Source organism: Lynx canadensis, chromosome B2, assembly GCF_007474595.2.
Source record: "Lynx canadensis isolate LIC74 chromosome B2, mLynCan4.pri.v2, whole genome shotgun sequence".
Taxonomy (NCBI): domain Eukaryota; kingdom Metazoa; phylum Chordata; class Mammalia; order Carnivora; family Felidae; genus Lynx; species Lynx canadensis.
The window spans coordinates 135,950,663-135,969,867 of record NC_044307.1 but is presented as its reverse complement, the minus strand read 5'-3'; the positions used below and the strand labels follow the sequence as shown (position 1 = coordinate 135,969,867).

General features: G+C 44.4%; 1 protein-coding gene across 1 annotated transcript in view; it reads right to left on the bottom strand.

Annotated features, from left to right (window-relative positions):
• Positions 1 to 19,205, bottom strand: part of PPP1R14C (protein phosphatase 1 regulatory inhibitor subunit 14C) — an 88,339-nt gene that overhangs the window by 15,310 nt on the left and 53,824 nt on the right. Inside the window, exons 2-3 of the mRNA XM_030316584.1 lie at positions 14,561 to 14,644; positions 12,717 to 12,749 (exon numbers count right to left, since the gene is read on the bottom strand). Coding sequence (XP_030172444.1) covers positions 12,717 to 12,749; positions 14,561 to 14,644 — 117 coding nt within the window. The remainder of the gene's footprint in view (positions 1 to 12,716; positions 12,750 to 14,560; positions 14,645 to 19,205) is intronic.

Here is a 19,205-nt window from a genome sequence, read left to right as displayed (position 1 = left end):
TAGGAAGACTATCTTTCAGACACTAGAGTAGCACAAGATTTCTTAGGCACAAATCTTTAAAAAGCACAAGCCACGAAGGATGTCATTGATAAATCTGATTTCAACTAAAAGGTAAAGCTTCTGTACACAAAAGACAACACAAGCAGAATAAGGGCCACAGTTTGTGAAATATATTTGCAACCTACATAAAGGTCAGAGGATGGCCATCCACAATATATAAATAACTCTTCAAAATCAACAAGAAAAACACAAGTCAAAGGAAGGTGGACAAAGGATTTGAAACAGAAATTCCCAAAGATGGAAACACGAGCACATGCCAAGAAAAATGTGTTCAACCTCACTAGCTAGCAGTCAGGACAAGGTGTGTTAAAACAAAGAGATATCATCAGATTGGCAAAAATTGTACAGTTTGGCAACGCCGGGCATGGGGGTGATGAGGTTAAAAGAGAATTCTCAAATCCTGCTGGTGGGCATGCAAGCTGGCGCACATATTTCCATGCAATTCCATTTCTTGGCATATTCTTTGGACACACTGTGTACATGAGTCAACAGATCCAGAGTTATTTTATGCGTCATTATTCATAACAATAAAAAACTGGACACAGCCTACGTGAGTATCACCAGAAGAATGCATACGTTACAGTAATACACAGGGACGCTCCACAGCAGCAAAAATGAATGAACCAGAGCCTTCTGTGTCAACACGGGCAAATCTCAGAAATCTACCGTTGGGCAAATAAGCAAGCTGCAGAAAATCTGCAAAACATGACTTACGCAGTTACAAAGCATGCAAGACCATCTACGTGCAGATTTGTGACTCCTACTTAGTCGCAGGAGCCCTATCCCTCTGTTTTCCTGGCACGGTGTTCAATACACGGGAGGTGTCTGGCGAAGGTTTACAAAGTAAAGGAATACATGCACGAAATAACTTAATCACACAACCGTGGCCGTCAAGTGAAGGAGCAGAGAGAGGAGACACTGGAATCTTTGTGCACTAATTACGTGTGTGTGTGTGTGTGTGTGTGAGGTGGGGACTGTAGAAAGTATCGACTGGCCCCAGCTGCTATGGAGGAAGATTCTAAAGGTTCTCCTTTAGGCGCTGGAAATCTACACAACCTGGGGGAGCTGGGGAAGGTGAGAAGCATTTGGAGAAGGGTGGAGCCTAGCATGCTTGTGTGCACACACGAAAGATCAAAGAAGCAATAGAAAGAAAAGCAACACTTCCAGTGACCCGGTAAACCCGACTTTATATAACACGCAGCCACCTGATTCATGAGAGACTTGTAAGAAAGCAAACAGCCAAAGCATGTTTCTGTGGGTCTGGCCTGGCAGCAGCTGTGAAAGCAGAAGGTCCCTCCTCCCCCTGGAGTGTCTGCCGTGCGGCGCTGTCATGGGGCACGGCATCCCAGTGCCACGCTCTGCTCGGAGCTCTCGCGTCCCCCCCGTCCCTCCTGGGCCCTGTGGCTTTTAGCTTCCACCCCCTCCTGCCAGCTCCGGTCTGTGCCAGAGGCGGCAGGTGGACACCCATTCTGTAATTATCACCATGGCCAGGCGTCTGGGACCTTTCCCTCGTCACCCAGCGATTCATCTGTGACGCTCATTGATGATCCTGTGCCGCTCGGTCCAAGACGGGCCCATCAGAAAGTCGGAAAAGGAGAAACCACAGCATCGCTGCAAATCACCGCTTCGTGCATAACTGAACTACACTTCTGTCATTCTTTCAAGCGTTTCGAGTCATTTACAAAGACAAATGGATACCATGCGGTAGCCCTCTAATTAGAAGGGCTTCCCCACAAAAGGATTTTTGGAAGATACGCCTAACACTGCTGCTCAGTGAGTGCTGTCACCAATCCCCGTAATTGTGTGGATCATTCAAGCTCCCAGAGAGGACGCCCAGCCGAACTCCGGGTGCTCAACCTGCTTTCCCAAAAAACATCACCCGCCCCCGACACGAGTCCAGGGCGGAGTGAAGAGAGAAACAGCAGGTGAAGACTCTGAAAGTTGGGATCTGCGTGGGTCAGTGACTCCCCCGGGTACCGCCCGCTCTCTGTCACCCCAGTCGATGCACCGGTCCCTCCCTTGAACACGCACGTTCACGGGGGGGGGGGGGGGGCATCCGCTCCAGATCCTGAGTCTCACTGCCCAGTGACGGCAGAGCCCAGTCAACCTACACAAGTTTTACGGAGCTACCTGACACTCCTTCCCAAAAGTCCGACATCCAGCAGAGGACATGGGGATCAGGCAAAGTGTGATCAGGGAGAGGGAAGAAGAATTTCCAAATCCACCGAGCTTGCCATAGGTGAGGGCAACGGAAGGGTAGTACTTGCCTCTTTTAAAAGCGACGGCAATGGGGCGCCTGGGTGGCGCAGTCGGTTAAGCGTCCAACTTCAGCCAGGTCACGATCTCACGGTCTGTGAGTTCGAGCCCCGCGTCAGGCTCTGGGCTGATGGCTCGGAGCCTGGAGCCTGTTTCGGATTCTGTGTCTCCCTCTCTCTCTGCCCCTCCCCCGTTCATGCTCTCTCTCTGTCCCAAAAATAAATAAACGTTGAAAAAAAAAAATTTAAAAAAAAAAAAAAAGCGACGGCAACACCTGAGAATCGTCCCAAATGGCAAAATGTCCTCACCCAGACAACCAGCTAAGCATTTAAAAATCACCCTGTGAATTTTTATCGGCTTGCATATCCAGGTCCCACAGGAGGCCAGACAGGCAGGCAGTGAGTGAGCACTGACAAACAGCTTTGGGTGGGGAGAACGTTGCTTATCTTTTTTTTAATTTTTTTTTTTAATGTTTACTTATTTTGGAGAAAGAGACAGAATGCGAGTGGGTTAGGGGCAGAGAGGGAGGGAGACGCAGAATTGGAAGCAGCTCCAGGCCCTGAGATGTCAGCACAGAGCGCGACGCGGGGCTCGAACTCACAAGCCGCAAGATCATGACCTGAGCCGAAGTCGAACGCTCAACCGACTGAGCCCCCGAGGCGCCCCGAGAACATTGCTTATCTTTAGAGAGGTTCATTTGCTCACAGTGCACACCAGAACTGATCCTGTTTTTCGTGATATGAAAAGAGGTTTGTGAATCTGTTACGGGTAAGGGTTAGGGCCTGCTGTTGTTATAATCACTCCTGCCAACATAAATTCCTGAAGGTCTTAACTGCATCCTGGTTGTTTGTCTTTTTTTCCCTTCCTTTAACTTAAAACCACCTGACACTATCTTGTCCATTTATTTTCTTGACTATCTGCCTTTAGAGATTAATTTGATGTGCTGGTGAAAGCAGCCCCGTTAATCTATTTTAGAGACTCGGACCACTGCTCTTGGACTAATTATTTTGTACCCAAATCCTCACCTTTATTTGTACACGGCAGAACAGTTCGTTGGCCCTCACCGTATTCAACCGTACTGGCCTTTAATTCTTCCTTCATTTACTAACAGGCCTCTTAGAACCTGTACACTTGCTACTCAGAAATGTCAACTAAAGGCCACATAAATAATCCCACCACAGTCAATAATCAGTGGAGGAAATCCAGCACAATTATAATCTCTTACTTTATAATCACTAGGAAAGCTAACTTGATCGAGGGTCCCATTAGCAATGAGGGAGAATATTATTTGCTACAAACACCTAAATCTTGTTAAGATGAAATCTTACTGAATTTACAAACTGTGAGGTTTGTTTTTTAATTGTGACTCCCTTTGCTAAAGATACAGAAGTCCAAAAGCCAAGTGTCAAATTGCCTTTAATTCGTGTTCTTTCTTCCGTCCAGATAAGTCTAAACACAGGAAGAGAATGTGGCACTATTTATAACCGGGGTTGATCAGCTTTTCAAACATGATCATTCATTCTGAATGTAATGAAAAAAGAAAAGGTCATAAAATCACAATCAGACATTCGAAAATGCCAACCATTTAATTTTTTTTAACATTTATTCATTTTTGAGAGAGAGAGACAGAGCGTGAGCGGGGGAGGGGCAGAGAGAGAGGGAGACACAGAATCTGAAGCAGGCTCCAGGCTCTGAGCTCTCAGCACAGAGCCCGGCGCAGGGCTCGGACCCACGAACTGCGAGACCGTGACCTGAGCCGAAGTCGGACACCCAACCGATTGAACCACCCAGGCGCCCTGAGAATGCCAACCACTTAAAGGTCCGCTGTCCTTTAAAGCCTGTATGTCCTCCATCATGTGTTTTTAAAAAACAACAACCATTAATTACTGGGGGAAAACCCATCCAAAGCAAGACCCATGGGGCTCTTCCTATAATGGCAGCTCCTTCTTTCCTTGTGTCACAATTATTGCTGTCATCATCATTTTCACCATTTTCACGGTTATTCTGCTTCTAAGAGTGTGCAGTAAAGAATTTCACTTGCCCAGAAAGAGGGCTAGTCTCTGCCCTCAGCTCCTGGAGGGTTCTAAGCTCTTAGAATGTCCACTTGATAAAAGTGTCTTTGTTTACCTGGGGGCCTTGGGCCATGCCGGAGAGTCTAACAAGGTGACTTAGGGTGGGGGCTTTGGGTCATCTGATGTCAGCTCATTATACCAAGGGACTGGAGACTGAAGTTGGCCACGTGGGCAGTCTACTGTGTCTCTGTGGCCAAGTCCCAATAAAACCTCTGGGCGTCAAGGCTCAGGTGAGTTTCCCTGGTTGCCAATACTCTGAACACATTGTCACACATCAGAGCTGAGAGAATCAATACTCTCCAGGACTCCGCCAAAAAAGGGCAGCTGGAGACTCTGTGTTTGGAACTTTGCTGGACTGTGCCCCACATACCCTTCCCTTGGCTGATTTTCATCTGTAACCACCGACTGTACAAAAATGAAATTATGGGCATATAAACTCTCAGGGAGTGCCATGGGTCCTTCCGGAAAATTATGAAACATTAGTATGGTCTTAGTGACCCCTAAACTTACCATTGGTGTCAGAAGTGAGGATGGGCTTATAGACTGCTCCCTAACTTTGCAGAGTGCTGAATAAAGACCAAAAAAGAAATGCAGAGGTTTGCTCTATGACTGCATGCCTTTGGAAAGTTTACCTAACCCTTCTGGGTTGATTTTCCTCCATGAAGACAATCTCTTTTTTTTTTTTTTTAATGTTTATTTTTGAGTTGGGGGGGAGGGTTCAAGAGAGAGGGAGACACAGAATCTGAAGCAGGCTCCAGGCTCTGAGCTGTCAGCACAGAACCCAATGTGGGGCTCAAACTCACAAACCATGAGATCATGACCTGAGTTGAAGTCAGACGCTTAACTGGCTGGGCCACCCAGGTGCCCCTCCACGAAGACCATCTTAATCAGATTTAAAAATATTCCAGAGAGGAGCTTGGGCTGGCCTAGTGAGAATTCACAGAAAGGCAGTGAGAAATAGAGCACAGGGTATAGACTCAAATATGGGTCCAAATGCTAGGTCCAGCACAACCTGGCTTCTTGTCCCTGGGCAGAGGGGTCCTGGTGCATAAAAAGCCCTCGTGAAAGTGTGCGATCAACTGGCATACTGGGATCAAAATCCTTTTGGCTACTTGGAAAAGTTATTCTTCTTTCTGATTAGTAAACCCCAATCCTCTATTACTCACCTGCCTAATTACACTAAAACATAGTAAGGCTCTCCTAGCCAATGGCTACAACCACTAGAATGTCATTTGCATTGATTTCAGGCTTACTTCGAAAGCTCCCAGTTCTCTCACTGTTCAGAAACATTGTTCTCAAGGTGACAGCTTCCAAAGGGCGTATTTCAACTCATTCATCCAGCATTCAAGCTCTCTTCCTCATCCCAGCTCCAAATTGCAGTCTTTTTGGAGGAAACCCCATGAGAGCCCGGAAGAAAAGGTTCCTCTGCAGGTGGGCACTATGACCCATTTAAACAGAGTGAAATGGCCACTTCCTTGGATTTATCACGTATGGATCCCCTGAAATCACATTCCATTTGGCAATTTGGTAACTCACTTAGAGAACCATGGGATAAGCAGACACCGTGGCAATTCTGTCCTTTTATTCTGATTTTAATACCCTTTAAGCACTTAATTCTCACCATAGTTAACTGTGAACTTAAGAGAGGCTGTTTTTTTCGTTTTTTTTTTTTAAATGTTTGTTTATTTATTTTGAGAGAGAGAGAGAGAGAGAGAGCATGAGTGAGGGAGGGGCAGAGAGACAGAGAGGGAGAAAAAGAATCCCAAGCAGGCTCCGCGATATCAACACAGAGCCCAACACGGGGCTCCATCTCATGACCTTGAGATCATGACCTGAGCTGAAATCAAGAGTCAGACGCTTCACCGACTGAGCCACTCAGCTGCCCCGAGAGACTGTTTTTTAAATGGGCACACAGGTTCACCGCTTTATTGAAGTCCCTAGATTAGTTACAGGCACATAGATGTTCAACAAACATTTGCTGAGCAAACGAAAATGCCAAGGTGTGTGTCCTCTAGTCGCACACAGCCTGTGTTGTAAATACCCAGTTTATATTTTGTCTCCACTGCAATCAGCTCAGAACAGGAGCTCCGAGGGCTTCCGTGCACCTCCACGTAGACGTAACTGAGCCATATCCTGCAGGACAGGTTGAAATGCTAAATGGAGACAGAGCTGATGTGAGCAGGATAAGTTAACAATGGCGCCCACAGAAGTTGGTCAGAAAAGCAAGATGGAGTCACCATGATACCTCAGAGAAAGGAGATCCCACCTTCTTCCCATTGACACGGGGAGAACAACCAAGCAGGCCCGACTTTTGAGAAACGCCGGTCAATTTCTATTTGCCAACCATGATTACACATCCATTTCCTGCACTATCCTGGTTCCATGACATTTCCATGACCCAGACGATTACCGGAACCCAATGAGAGGCCTCTCACCACCTACTCACAGACTTAGTCATCCTGCATGAAACCCTGACGCATATCGACCTACGGACTCTGATTGCTGAAATCATATGTAACATCGTAACCTCTCTTTCAAATAATGAAATAAATGCACAGGAAAAAAAATATGATGTTTATCAGAGAGCAATGGCACAGCCACTGTCAACTATAAAAAGAGATGTTTACAAGTACACTGACTGGACTGACAAGTCCCCTAACAGATGGTAAGACAGAGCCCTCGAGCCCGTATTAAATACATTTTCTGTCCACCATATCAGTACAAGGGAAGTGCTCCTATGTGACCCTAAGATTTGAAAACCATGCAGTGTAAGAGTGAGAAATAAGAAAAGAAGCTCTTTTCTAGCCCGGCTAACTGGCCCCAACACCTTACCTCAGAGTTCTATGATGCCCACCCGGCTGTCACTACTGATCACTCAAACCCATGTAAGAACCAAGATTAAATTACTCCTTCTCTTCTTGCATTCTATAGAAACCTTATTTTTCTACATTTGAATCGGCTCTATTTTAATGGCAGCCACATCAGAAATGGCACTTAGTCAAGGGGAAAAAATTAAAACACCATTCTTACCAATCAATCACAAACACCACAAACGGTGTGGTGACGACAATTATGTTGCTATGTTTTGAAGGGTCCGAGTCAGGGGCGCCTGGGTGGCGCAGTCGGTTAAGCGTCCGACTTCAGCCAGGTCACGATCTCACGGTCCGTGAGTTCGAGCCCCGCGTCAGGCTCTGGGCTGATGGCTCAGAGCCTGGAGCCTGTTTCCGATTCTGTGTCTCCCTCTCTCTCTGCCCCTCCCCCGTTCATGCTCTGTCTCTCTCTGTCCCAAAAAATAAATAAACGTTGAAAAAAAAAAAAAAAAAAAGAAGGGTCCGAGTCAGAAAAGATGTGCGCATCAAGGGTCCACAGCTGGGAATGTGAACCGAAACTGGGAAAATACAAGTTCTTTTCTGATTAGCCAGGCTCCCACATAAAATGAAACCGTGGGCCCAAAGCATGTGACATGAAATTAGCACATTCTGTAAGGTGTACTCTTCAAATTGAATAATTCAAGAATATCATCCTTGATGAACTGGGGCATTTTGCATGTTTAATATGTAATGGAGAAGTATTACCTTATAAAGAACCAGACTCACCTAGCATGCTTACCCTGACTTCTCCAATTATTAACTACATTACCTCGAGCAAGTGACAAAGCCCTTCTATGTCTCAAATTCCTTACCCGGTAACAATTCCTCAACCTCACAGCTTTGTTGGGAAGAAGAAATAAGTTAATACATGTAATCTATTTAGATCAGTCCCTCGCATATGCTTAATTATTCACCTATTATTATTGTTACCGCTAAAAATATTATCAGTGCAAAACCATCAGAGAGGAGGAAACGGAGGCTCAGACAAGTTGAGAGAATTGCTTAAAGTCACACACACATAGTGCTGGTGTTGACATAACACTCTGGTCTTGAAGTCCAGTCTTCCCACCACCCACCCCACCTCTGCAAAGAGGCTATAAATAAATATCCCCGAATCAGCAACGACATCTTCCTTACATTTCTAACTTCAAAGTGACATAGAATTGTATGTAAAATCCTTTGATCAAAAAATAGCACCTCCAGAGAGGACTATTTTAAAAAGAACATCATTAATTGGTAGGCACTTAGTTGAGATAGGACAAAGTCCTTTAATGTCCTAAATGTGTTGTCACGTAGTTTAGGAAGCCAGACAGGGGGGAAAGAAAGAGCACAAGATCAGGTGTCAGAAACTTGGGGTTGAATCCTCCCTTTACTCACTGCTGTGAACTCACAGACAAGATAACCCAACTTCCTTCTTCAAGTGCTTGTGAGGGTTAGATAAGATAACGCTTGTTACTGCAATGCGAACTCCAGAGCTTTGGAAAAATAATAAGCTGTGGTTTTATCGTCACAAGCAGGTGCCAACCTTTTCTGAAATGACCCTTTAATGGATGAGTGAACTTATCTGCAGTTCCTTAGCATTTCACACCATTTCCATCTCCAGAAACCATGAGCTAGAGAACACACAGATGTTCGCTTGTCAACTCCACTGCCTTTCCTACTTTCTTCCTTTAGAACTCCAAAGAACATCCAAATATTACCTGCTTTCATCTCTTAAACCTCCTTATAAAAACCAGATGAGGAATACTTTTGTTCTGGGGGAAGCAAGACTCACCGTCTTCACTTAACTGCCTGGCTGTTCGCAAGTGTGAACATTTTGCTTCCCAGATATTCCAACAACTGGAGGCGAATAGGGCCCATGAAAGTGCAACCTTTCTTACCTAACTACCAGAACCTGAACTGTCCCCCTGGGACAAGAAGTAAAGAAGGTTAATGATTCAGTGAGTAACTGACATGTCTACACCTACTAGTCTAGATCCACTCTTGGCAGCTACCCTACCCCTCCCAAATAACACGTTAATTCAGTGACACAATCCGTCACCTTTCTGATGACTAAATCCTAATGACCTAATGACTAAAGCCTACTATTCTTGTCTAACCTTTCACAACAATTTAATGTAAGTTTCCAAATAGCTTCTTATTTTAACCCTTATGTTAATTCCCAAAGTAATTATAAATCAAGAAGCTCTTTTCCCAAAAGAGTTCACGGTGAGGTTGCTTGCCTCCATCCTGTCCTTGCTTCCAGAAGGCCTCTAATCAAAGTATCAACTCTTCAAGGAATTTAGAAAGTCAAAATCTTAAAAAAAAAAAAAAAAAAAAAAAAATCTCTCCAGTAGAAAGCTGTCCAAATAGTGACATTTTGAGTAGCCCCCTTGTTCCGTACACACACATATCGCCGAAAAAAAATCTGGTTTGCAACCTGGTCACTCCACAGTGAGACCCGCCAATGGACAAGCTGTGCTCACACTACAACAGATTCAATCAGCTTACTGGCTCCTAACACTCAAACGTGGACACACTGCCAAAAGTCAGCAAAGACAAATAAAAACAGAAAGAAAAAAGGTGAGATTCAGAGAAGACAGAGACAATGCAGAGAACCGAAAAATCTTAAAAGCAAAAACAAAGAAATCAAACATTTGATTAATATTCCCAAAGAGAAAAGAAATGCATCCACAAAACAAGAAATATGCAAACAGAAAATGCACCCACAAAACAAGAAATACGGAAACAAAATAGTGAACAGAGATCAAGAACGTGCTCTTGAATATTAAAAATAACACAGCTGAAATTTTAAAATATCAGTAAAAAGACTGGAAGATAAAGTCAGAGATATCTTCCAGAAAGTAGAACAAAAAATCAAGGAGATGGGACAACAAAAGGAAAAGGATAAGAAATTAGAGGCTCCATCCAGGAGATGTAATATCTATATAACAGGAGAGACAGTATTATAGGATACTAAGGAAGAAATTAATAAAAATCATAATAAATAAATAATAAATAATAATTTTTTAAGAGCTGAAAGACATAGGTCTTCAGACTAAAAGAGCTTGCAAAGTACCCAGCCATGAATTAAAAATGGACCTACACTGGGGCACCTGGGTGGCTCAGTCAGTTAAGTACCCAACTTGAGCTCAGGTCACGATCTCACAGTTTCTGAGCTCAAGCCCCACGTTGGGCTCTGTGCTGATGGCTCAGAGCCTAGAGCCTGCTTAGGATTCTGTGTTTCACTCTTTCTCTGCCCCTTCCCCTCTCGTGTTCTATCTCTCTTTCTCTCTCAAAAATAAATAAGCATTAAAAAAAAAAAAAAAGAGGACCCACACTAAAGCATATCACTGTAAAATTTCAAGGTAAGGAGATAATCCTAAAAGTTAATTGAGGGGGGAAATACAGGTCACATACAAAGGTCTGAGAATGGAAGTGACATCAGACTTTTTAATACTAGAAATGACAAAATTTCTAGTATTAAGGTGATGCCTTAAATTTGAGGGTTTTTGTTTGTTTTCTTAAGTTTATTTATTTTGAGAGAGAGAGAGAGAGAGAGAGAGAGAGAGCGAGTAGGGGAGGGGCAGACAGAGAAGGAAAGAAAGAATCCCTAGCAGGTTCTACACTGTCAGCACAGAGCCCTACATGGGACTCAATCCCATGAACCATGCAATCATGACCTGAGCCAAGATCAGGAGTTGGACACTTAACCGAAAAGCCACCCAGGTGCCCCTTAAAATTGAGTTTTAATAATGACTTTTATCCCAGAATTCTATGCCATCCAAACTATTCATCAAGATGCATTTTCATACATGTAAAGATTCAAAAAATTTACCTTCTATTCATCCTTTCCCAAAAAGCTACTAGATGATGTACTCCCACAAAAATGAGTAACACTGAGATTTAAGAAACAAAGCATCTAACAAACAGAACAGCAGTGAACAGAAATCTCAGTACAGTTAGCTACTCAGTAGATCCAGAGAATAACTCCTCCAGATTGTTTCTCATAGGAGTGTCAAGAGGAAAGTCTGGGGTGGGGGCATAGTAATGATGGGTTTGAGCATACAGAAAATATACTACATGTTTGACAAAGATCTTGGAGAGTTCAACAAAAAATAGCAATAGGTACTAGACAAGATAAAAGACAAGATAGTTATCAATTCCAGGAAAAACAAAGGGTTATACCACAAAGGAGCCATGGTCATATTTCACTGTTTGGCTTAGCCCTGAAAAATATTTCTTTAAATCATAATAGTATAAACCTTGACCACTGATTCAACAAAATACTGGTCAATAACTTTATTAAGGGGATGGGAGAAAATAAATTTTGCAGATAGTGAAAGAACTACCATATTTCCCCTTAAGCCACTAAATGAAAAAAAAAATAGTAAATGAATATTTGGGGATATAAGAATAAATAATAGGAAAACAGCCTATACAAATATATATATATATTTGTATATACATATATATATGTATATACACATACATCCTGTAATACATATATATACAAATATATAAATCCTGTAATACATATATATACGAATATATAAATATAAAATATATACCTTTAGGAAGAGGAACTCAGGGATGGGAAAGGCAATGTTATTTTTTCTTTATAAGCCTAATTGTATCTTTGGCTTTCAAAACTATAAATATATATTACATTAATTAAAAAATATATTTAATAACTTTAATTTTTAAAATTAAAATTAAAAATCTCTGAGTGTGAGATGCAATCAACGTAAAGGAAACAGAAATTGTAAGATCGAAGCTCAAATAAGCACTTGGCCTCAAGCCAAATGATCATAAAACACTCTAGTCATTTAAATCTTACACACTTTTGTGAAAAAAACATCTAATGAATCTCCTAATTTTTCTGATTGATCACAGGAACAAATGAAAAGGACTTCAATTACCAATCTTTTTCATAACTGATCAAATCCTCAATTTCTCTACTGTTTGTACCTTTGCTCTTTGGAGTATATATGAAATGCTTTGGTCTAATCAAACTAATATCCATTGTTCTTTACGCTAATATTTATACACTTGATGATAAATATACAAACAAGGCATAAAATTTCTTCTTCCAATAAAAGTAATTCTTTTGAATGACAGAATTTGCTTTTAGTGTCTCAAAACTGCATATCTATACACTAAAAGAATGTATTCTCCAGTTATAAATCTGAGGCTTTTGCTAAAATGATTCCAAACCCTCTCACGAGTACCTTTGAATTTGGTTTTTACATAAAAACAAGCAACACACCCAGTTCCATTTGTTTTGAGCCTTCCTGAACCAGACATGCTTCGACACACACTTAAGGAAGTTTAATACTGCACTTCACTTGCGGATAGTAACTTCTGCTTAGTATACACATAACCAAACCCATGAAGTGCTGTTTAGCTTTAAAAATACACAGACTGATTTCATAACAACGATTTCAAACACAGCATTTAGGAAAAGTGACTCGTTTACCTCTGTTGGTTTGTAGCAGTCTACAAGAGCTTCCTAGAAGAAAACACACAGAAGGTAAGTTTGATTACCTTAAAATTCAGTATCATTTAAAAAGTGAAATTAGGGGAGCCTGGGTGGCTCAGTCGGTTAAGCGGCCGACTTCGGCTCAGGTCACGATCTCACAGTCCGTGAGTTCGAGCTCCACGTCGGGCTCTGTGCTGACAGCTCAGAGCCCGGAGCCTGCTTCGGATTCTGTGTCTCCCTCTCTCTCTGACCCTCCCCTGTTCATGCTCTGTCTCTCTCTGTCTCAAAACAAACAAATAAACAAAAACATTTAAAAAAAGTGAAATTAAAAGTCCTTTTATCTCTACGGTATTCTTCTAAACATGGGCAACCCAGATTTCATAGCGACAATCTAGAATCGCACCTCATTTCAGCAGCTGTTGTTCATCTTGAAGATATCAAAAGTTGTACCTTCCTGCGCAGGACTGCCTGGCACCCGTCAGAACACAAACGCATACCTCTCCTCTGGGCTACCAACTTGGTTAATAATAAACTGTGTATACTGAAGTTGAGACAGCCTGTGGGAAATGGTAATAATCACCCTGGACATGGAAAGCCGGGCACCCGGCTGCGATTCAACCACAACTCACCTTGTCACACCTCTGCAGGTCTCAGTGTCCTTGCCTGGAAACCAAAGCGGGTGGCCTGATGGTAGCTAAAGCCCCTTTCAAGTCCTCTATTTTATTGTTTTTAGTTTATTTATTTTGAGAGAGAGAGAGAATGAGCTTGAGTGGGGGAGCAGAGGGGGAAGAGAATCCCAGGCTCTGTGCAGTTAGAGCAGAGCCCGATCGATGTAGGTCTCAAACTCACGAACCATGAGATCATGACCTGAGCTGAATTCAAGAGTTGGATACTCAACCGACTGAGCCACGCAGGCACCCCAAGTTCTCAATTTAAAAAAAAAAACCTTTTTTATGTCACTATATTTTCTATAGAACTGGTGCCTGTTCTGTATTCTTTTAATTTTCATAACTAGATGCTATCATTTCCCAGCTAAATTTACCAACAACAAATAATCATTAAACTGAGACTTTTCACCACTCAAGGGACTGGTAATTATTAACACATTGAACACATTAATACATTAAAATATGCCCTTTAATTGCCTTTAGAGATCATCTGCCATTGGTGATAACCAACAGCCATTAACAGTAATTATCAGTGAACATTAAGAGCAATGACAAGCCAAAAGTTAATTGGCTTTCGAAACTCCCAAATGCAGATTTTAAAATGATAGATTTGACCTCCTGGGGAAGGGAAATAATGTTGTATTGCTCCGGACTAAGGAAACATGGGACATCTCAGTATCCATGGTTGTACTAGAATGCTAACAGGTGAATATCCTCTAATAAAAGAGAATGATGTTGTAAACGATCTTTTCTAGAACTCTCATTTCATGGGTGATATAATCCAGAACCGTGAGACCAGAGTCCTGGGCTTGGATCCTCCAGGTCTGGCTCGGCACCTGCCCCTTCTCACACAATTGTGGGGCGTCGCCCCCTTCCCCGGCAAATGGACCTCTGGAGATAGAACCGGCTTTTGTTCCAAGAAGATGTTGGCTACGGAAGCTCACACCCATTAGGTGGTTTGAGAACTGACTGTAGTCAAGAGCTGCTTTACCATCAGAGATGCAGTTCGTGACAGTGAACACCTAGCACTCCATCGCTTCCCTCTCTGCAAACTGTCAGTGCTCAAGTCCTGGTGCCAGCCCTGCAGTAGGGTGGGATCAGCACATGCCCTGGAGATCCGAGTACATTCAAGCATCCATGGCCGGCAAGTTCTAGATTTTGAAAGCTGCTTACCCGTAACTTTAAAGCTCTCTCTTCTTCACTGTCTGCATCAAGAAGGTCATCGATGTCAATTTCTACTTCTGGCATTTCTTCTTCCTGGGGGGAGCGGGGGGGGGGGGGACAAATGGGAAGGCATTCTATTTAGTGAGAAACTACATTGTGCCAAACCAATTTAGTTAACTTAAACAAATGAGCAGATCATCAGTTAAGGGAGGGGGAATCAACATTTGGGGGGAAAGAGAGACTGGAAGAGGAGCGAAAGGAGAAGAGGTAGAGTAGGAGGAAGAGAAAGAAGGGAGAAACGGGAAACCAGAAGAAAAAGGAAGAAGAAAAGGGAAGAGGTAAGACAAAACAAGGAGGGGAAAAGGAAGGGAGGGGGGAGAGGGAGCAAAGAAGATTTAAGAGTTCCAAAGCAGTCGAATGTAACATTTCAAAGATAACAACTGCCTACTTTCTGGCAGAAAACTGCGATTGTGACAATCACGGGGGCTCAGCAGATGACAGAGCAGTGAGAGTTGCAGTTTCCTATCCAACATCTACTCTTTGCTTGGTGGCTACCGGGTCTTTTTTTTTTAACGCTTATTTATTTTTGAGAGACAGAGACAGAGCACAAGTGGGGGAGGGGCAGAGAGAGGGAGACACAGAATCCGAAGCAGGCTCCAGGCTCTGAGCCGTCAGCATGGAGCCGGGTGCAGGGCTCGAACTCATGAGACGCGAGATCATGCCCTGAGCTGAAGTCTGACGCTTAACCGACTGAGCCACCCAGGTGTCCCTGCCTGATCCTTATTCAGGGTCCACATCTCCCTTCACAGCTCTGGGTCTGGGGAACCTGATTCTGAAGATTTCTGACACATGGTACTTGGGTCAGGACCACCCCAGCTCCAATTATCGGCTCAGGAGGGGATGGGAGATCCAACTGAGACTGATGGGGGCACTGGGAAAAGAGCCTCTTTCCACAAGAAGAAACCCTGTTCACTCCTTCTAAACTGCGAGTGGAAAGAGGAAACTTAGCCAGAAATTATTGGCAGCCATCACTGAACCAAGAAGGGAGTGAGCCTGACTCACGGTGGGCAGAGTAAGGGGAAATAAGAAAAACCAGGGTTCTGGACAAGTCACTGAGTCACTGAGTCAAACCACCTCTGAAGCCCCCCCCCCCACCTTTGAGTAAATGCCTATTCCTGTTTCAGCCAATGTGAGTCAAGTTCAATATCCCTGCAACCAAAGACATCCAATCCAGAAGAGAGGGCAGAAAGTCCAGCTGGAATGTGGTGAAAGATGTCACCAATTTGGATTCCGTACTTCTACAGCAAAGTAGATCTTTGCTATCTCGCCCTTCTGTTATCTCACCTTCCCCATTCTGAGAACATTGACATAAAATTGTATTTAGGAAAGTGCTGCGATTTTGTATTTCACCTTCCCATTATGAGTCACCTCCTCTCCGGTGCCTCTCCGCCATAGTGATGGCCAAGGAGGGTCTGCAGAAGCGAGAAGCAGAGTTGTGTGGGGGACACCCGGGCTTAGCCACTCTGTGGGTTGCATCACCTGGTCTTCAGGGGCAAGGCTGACTTCCTATTTCCTCTCTAGTAAAACGCATTTACTAATAGTGCTTTCAAAAAGAATCCTTTTTTTTTTCTTTCTATTCCAACACAAAAGAGGATCCAAGCTTTTGGAGGAAACTGAGGAATATTATATAGTGCTGTGAAATAATAAGAAATGTATATATTGGTCTCTACCCCTGGCTCCTGGCCCAGAGCTCCTAAAGCACATGTGAATGGGGGTGCCAGGAGAATCTTTTGTTCTAACAGTTAGTCTTTGACCCCCCATTCCTGACACAGAATTTTCTGGCTGGTAGGTTCATCTTTAGTTCTAACGAGGTAACTCTTGTGGGCTCTTGGATGGAGGCTGGTCACAAGGAAGACCAAACCATGAGTAGAAGATTGGAACTTTCCACCATTCCCATTACCCATCCTTCTAGAAGGGGAGAGGAGCTGGAAATGGATGTGGGTATGGATGTGGCCTCCATCCAGGCTGAGGATGCCGGGAGGATCCCGAAGCTGTACTTGTAGTCAGGACTCTGGGAAAGACCACACGGGATGTGCATGCCGCCTCCCTCCCTCCGCGAGTACCAGCCTCCCTGGCCACCACCACTTCCCCTCCACCATGCTGGCACTCTGTCACTCTATGCTGCCTGTGCCCCACTTCCTATTTTTGCGTATATGTGAAATCCGGGCTGAAAGGAGTCATTTAGGAGGCCACAAATAGATGATGGAACAGATCTCAAGGGTCTACCAGACTTTCCACAGTGAAAGGACGGATGGGGACTGAAACGCCAACAACGGAACTCACTATATTATAAAACACTCAGCAGCCCACAAACACAGACCACAGCTGGGGAGCCACAGTGTGGTCAGAGCCCGTGGGGCTCCCCCCCGCCCCGGCCAATGAACACCAAAGTGATGGCCACGGTCCCCTGGAGAAGATCTCAGCACACACTGGGTTGTGTTCCGGAAAATGTGGCTAAAGATTAATTCAATTACATCCTCAGCACTGGGTGGCTTTCAACACCACCATATAAGGGCAAAGTACCCACAGCCAGCTTCGGCTGACTCCCCTCAAGAAAAGCCAAGCAAAAAAAGATAAACCCACAAGTTTCTATCTAACGATCTACCCAGAATTGCCCTAAGTTTCTCCACTCCTCCCCCAAAACGGTCCTTTGGGTTTGGCATTTATATTTGGTGTGGACACACAGCATGTATCTGGTGTGGACGCAAAGTATGTATTTTAAGTCATGGTTCGATGTAGTCAAGCACAGGAAACAGATATAGAACCTGCTCAAGGAGTCACAGCCAAGGGAAACCCAGCGTCTGCTATGCTATTTTTTGTAAGTTTTTTTTTTTTAATGTTTATTTATTTTTGAGAGAGAGAGAGAGAGAGAGAGAGACAGAGAGCGAGTGGAGGAGGGCATAGAGAGAGGCAGACACTGAATTCTAAGCAGGCTCTGAGCTATCAGACGGAGCCTGACGCGGGGCTCGAACTCACGAGCCACGTGATCATGACCTGAGCCAAAGTCAGCCACTTCACCGACTGAGCCGCCAGGGTGCCCCTCAGTGTCTGCTGTTCTTAGTGGAAATGATGCTGTCCTCAGAAGAGTACAGCAGTGGGTTTCCCTGCAAACATTATTCAGCTCTGATGCCCTGCCGGGTTTGGTCGAACGGGCTTTTACTTGTGCAGCAACACAGAGTCCCGCCCCTACAGGACGCATCTGCAATAAGGCATCCTCTCATTAGGATTGCACACCGCTCTCCCCCAGGCACTGCATTTGACCCATTTTCTCCAACCCTGGAGATCTGGCCTGTCCAGTATGGTGGCCGCATGTGGTTATTTTAATTTAAATTCACTAAAATGAAATACAGTTAAAACTTCAGTTCCTCGGTCGCATTGGCCACAACCCAGTGCCCGACGGCCACATGTGGCAAGCGGTGAGTGGCTCCCGAGATGCAGAACTTTGCGGTCCATTGGACAGGACTGTCCTAGAACTTACCCACCAACCCCCCACCCCCCCGGCCCAGACATCCGGAAGCAAATCCTCCTTCCCTCTCAGAGGAACTTGACAGGAGTAAAGAAAACGCCCTCAAGGATAGAAATATGCGGTATTTCAAATTTTCAATGAGGAGTGCAGGAATATTCTTGAATACTGATTGAAGTTCTCTTTAGCTCTATTTGATGTATTGAGCAGCATCACGGAATAGATAACTTTAGGGACAGATTACCTCATTCACAAGGAAGTAACCACAGCCGCAGCTGACTCTCCTACCAGAGTTTAGTTGTGTTTGCAGATCTCCCCGCATTAAAAATCAGTCCCCAAACAGTGGTTATGGTGACAAAGAGTGAACCAATCTCTTCAAGGTCCCTGGGCTGAGTCATCAGCTAACATATCCCTCATTTAGTCAGAGGCCTTCCTGTTACCCACAGACCACGCCCCTGGATCACTTCTGTGCATCTTTCTGGTCACAACGTCAGCTGAGAATCCACGACATGCGAGGCATCGCGCCTCGGGCGCTGTCACACGCACCCAGGAGGGACTGTCAGCCTAAGCTCAAAGCAAAACAACAGGCAATGGCACCAAAAGAGAAAGGCAACCCCCGTGTGCTTTAGTAATTAAGGGGAGGGAACATTCCCACCCTGGGCTGCCTGGGAGGGTTTCGCCAAATAGCAGGATTTGGACAGGTTTGGAGGGGGACGAACAACAGCCACAACTGGAGAAAACATGCAAAGAACATTCCATTCCCGCCCAGCGTGACCTGCCTTTTAGGAACACGTGCCTAGCGCTGCCACATTTTCTAACTTTTCAGGAAAAGCTGAAAATCCAGATTTTTAATATAAAGATATCACGGCATTTTCAAGGTTGGTTAACAATTCCTTAAAACGCTGAAACGGACAAACAAAATCCCTCACCCCGGAGGCTGCAGTTTTTCCTCACCCTGCAGAGACGAGCCCCGGAGGGCTCCCGGGCAAGGGTGGGAAATGCCAGAAGGGGAGCCAGCCCGGCTGTAGGGCCCTGGGGAGGGTGGAAGGGAGGAGACGAGGAGGCCGGTGAGAAGCACGAGTTCATCCCAGTGTGAGTAACAGGGCTTGAGTGCCAGTGTGGCGAGAATGG